The following is a 2312-nucleotide window of genomic DNA, read 5'->3' on the forward strand; positions in this document are numbered from 1 at the left end:
CGTGACTGTGTGGACACATACCAGCATTCAAAAGCAGGGGCATTCGGGGCAGAGCTGGAGTTCCTTGTTGAAATGATTTTGTTGCTGACAGCATGATTGCTAAATTATTTCTTTTTACAGAAACTTCTGAAGGGATGAAATAGCTGGTGGGTAGACTGTCTCACCCTGGCTTCCGTTGTAACATTCGGTTTTTGTCAGTCTCATTGATACTTTCGAGGCGACCCTGTAACAATGTGTGTGTTTGTGTGTTTGTTCTGTTTAAAACCAGTCTTGATCTAAGGACTATGTTCGGTCGAGAATAAAAGCTGGTTCTTGTGTATGACTGTGTACGTAAGTGTTAGTTAGGGTGCCTTGAAGAATGATGAACATATGAGCTTGCGGCGATCATCCTTTTTTTGAGGATGAAAATCGCTTGTTCATTTCAATGCTTGTTATTCTCTCAGGTGCCAGAAGAAAGATTCCGTATAACTCTCGCTTACTCCATTACACATGTCGTATGCATAAAGAGCGCTTATTTACCTTTGGTTATTTGATAAATTAACGTTATCTTTGTTAAATCTTTTGACTTCGCTTTGAAAATGGTCCATGAGCCCGAAGGCAGACGCACCGAGAAACAGAAAAACAGAGTCACGCACGCACGCACGCACACACGCACGCACGCACGCACACACGCACGCACACACGCACGCACGCACGCACACACACACACACACACACACACACACATATACACACACACACACATGCACGGACATACACACACACACACACACACACATACGCACACACACACACACACACACACACAAAGACAACGTTGATAGGTTGAGCTTCTTACCTCTTTTTTTTTTAAATCAATGGAGAGAAAACTTTTCCCAAAATAGGAGCAATAACGATTTTTTTAACCGAATGTTACCAATGTTTTAGGGGCAGGCAACTGGTAAAACCCTTACCAGAGTGAATAATGATTAAAAACCGGTTTGTACGAAAGGTTTTCAACTTCAGTTTTGGTATTTAGGCTTGTTATCGATCATTTTCGGTAAATGCGATCCCCGGCGGCTTTCTTCTGTGGCAACTTCACTACTTTATGAAAATGTTGGTTCTTGAACTGAAAGCGATTAGTAGCCAGTTCAGTGTTGTTAGAAAGTGAGTTGCAACTCTATTGCCAAAATGATCATTTCCCCATAGTGATTGTTGAAAAATGACCATAGAACGTATCAGCAACGCATGAACCAGAGCGCCATGTAACTAGGAACCGAGTTACCGTCTCCCAGAGGTTGCCAGAAGACCTCCTCGGTAACGTTGGTTCTCTTCAGGTCAGCCGGTTTCAGCAGCCTGCCTGTAAACACACATTTGTTTGTAAAACATGTAGGCTACGTATAATGTATTTATGTTTTGAAATGCACATACACTTTAGACAAGCAACAGCACACACATTTCAACAAAATGCTCAAAAGCGGAACGAACCTGCGCGGTGTCTTTGACAGCCATTAGGCCCAACAAAAAAAATAGTCTGTTTACGGTAACCCGACCGACCCTATTTTTTTCGCGCGACCATAGACTTTTTTTTGGCATTTGGGGAAAAAAAAAAAAAAAAAAAATCTTTTTTTTTTTTTTTGCAAAATAACGTAAAAATATGGTTTTTGGGGAAAAAAAATTTAAAAAAATAAAAAATCCCGACGTACCGACCCTATTTTTTTGGCCTATGTTACCGTAAACAGACCTATTTTTTTTTGGCCTTAAAAGAATTCTTACTGGAAGATGTACAGTTCAGAGAAAACATGTATCTGACGAAAAAACCCAGTCAAAATAGATTGCTAACGTGGTTTTGGAGGGGGGGGGGGGGGGGGGGGGGGGTCTTCGAATGTTTGGGCGAATACCGCACAGAAGCAATTTTTGATCTCTCCCGAAAAAAATCTTGTCGCCGAACCGTCGCGCGGCACGTCGCCGTCGTGACGCATGCGGAAACTCGCGTTTTATGTTTCTACCGTTGATATCGGTTTTGCCGCTACAGCTACCGTTTTAGTCGCTGTCGCGCCGCCGTCGCGTTGCTACATGGAATTATTCAAAAACCCCTACAACCAGGTTTTATAATCTATGTTGAGTGTTGTTGATTTTTTGTGTCCGATACATGTATTCCCTGAACTGCAAATCGTCCAGCAAGAATTTATTCAAAGGTTGTTAAAGGCAACGGGTTCGTTCCTATTTTGAGCATATTTCATTTCTCTCTCCCCCTCCCCTCCCACCAGCATTAGTAAATTTAGCATGGTTTTGTAAGTTTTTTGCCGATTGATCTGGTGTGAAGCCAATAA

At 42.1% G+C, this 2312-nt stretch overlaps 1 protein-coding gene across 1 annotated transcript in view; it reads right to left on the bottom strand.

Moving 5' to 3' along the window:
• Positions 1–1118: 1118 nt before the first annotated feature.
• Positions 1119–2312, bottom strand: part of LOC138947253 (uncharacterized) — a 24607-nt gene continuing 23413 nt past the window's right edge. Inside the window, exon 5 of the mRNA XM_070318693.1 lies at positions 1119–1339. Within this exon, the coding sequence (XP_070174794.1) occupies positions 1218–1339 (122 nt within the window). The 3' untranslated portion in view covers positions 1119–1217. The remainder of the gene's footprint in view (positions 1340–2312) is intronic.

This window comes from Littorina saxatilis, linkage group LG14 (assembly GCF_037325665.1).
Source record: "Littorina saxatilis isolate snail1 linkage group LG14, US_GU_Lsax_2.0, whole genome shotgun sequence".
Classification (NCBI taxonomy): Eukaryota; Metazoa; Mollusca; class Gastropoda; order Littorinimorpha; family Littorinidae; genus Littorina; species Littorina saxatilis.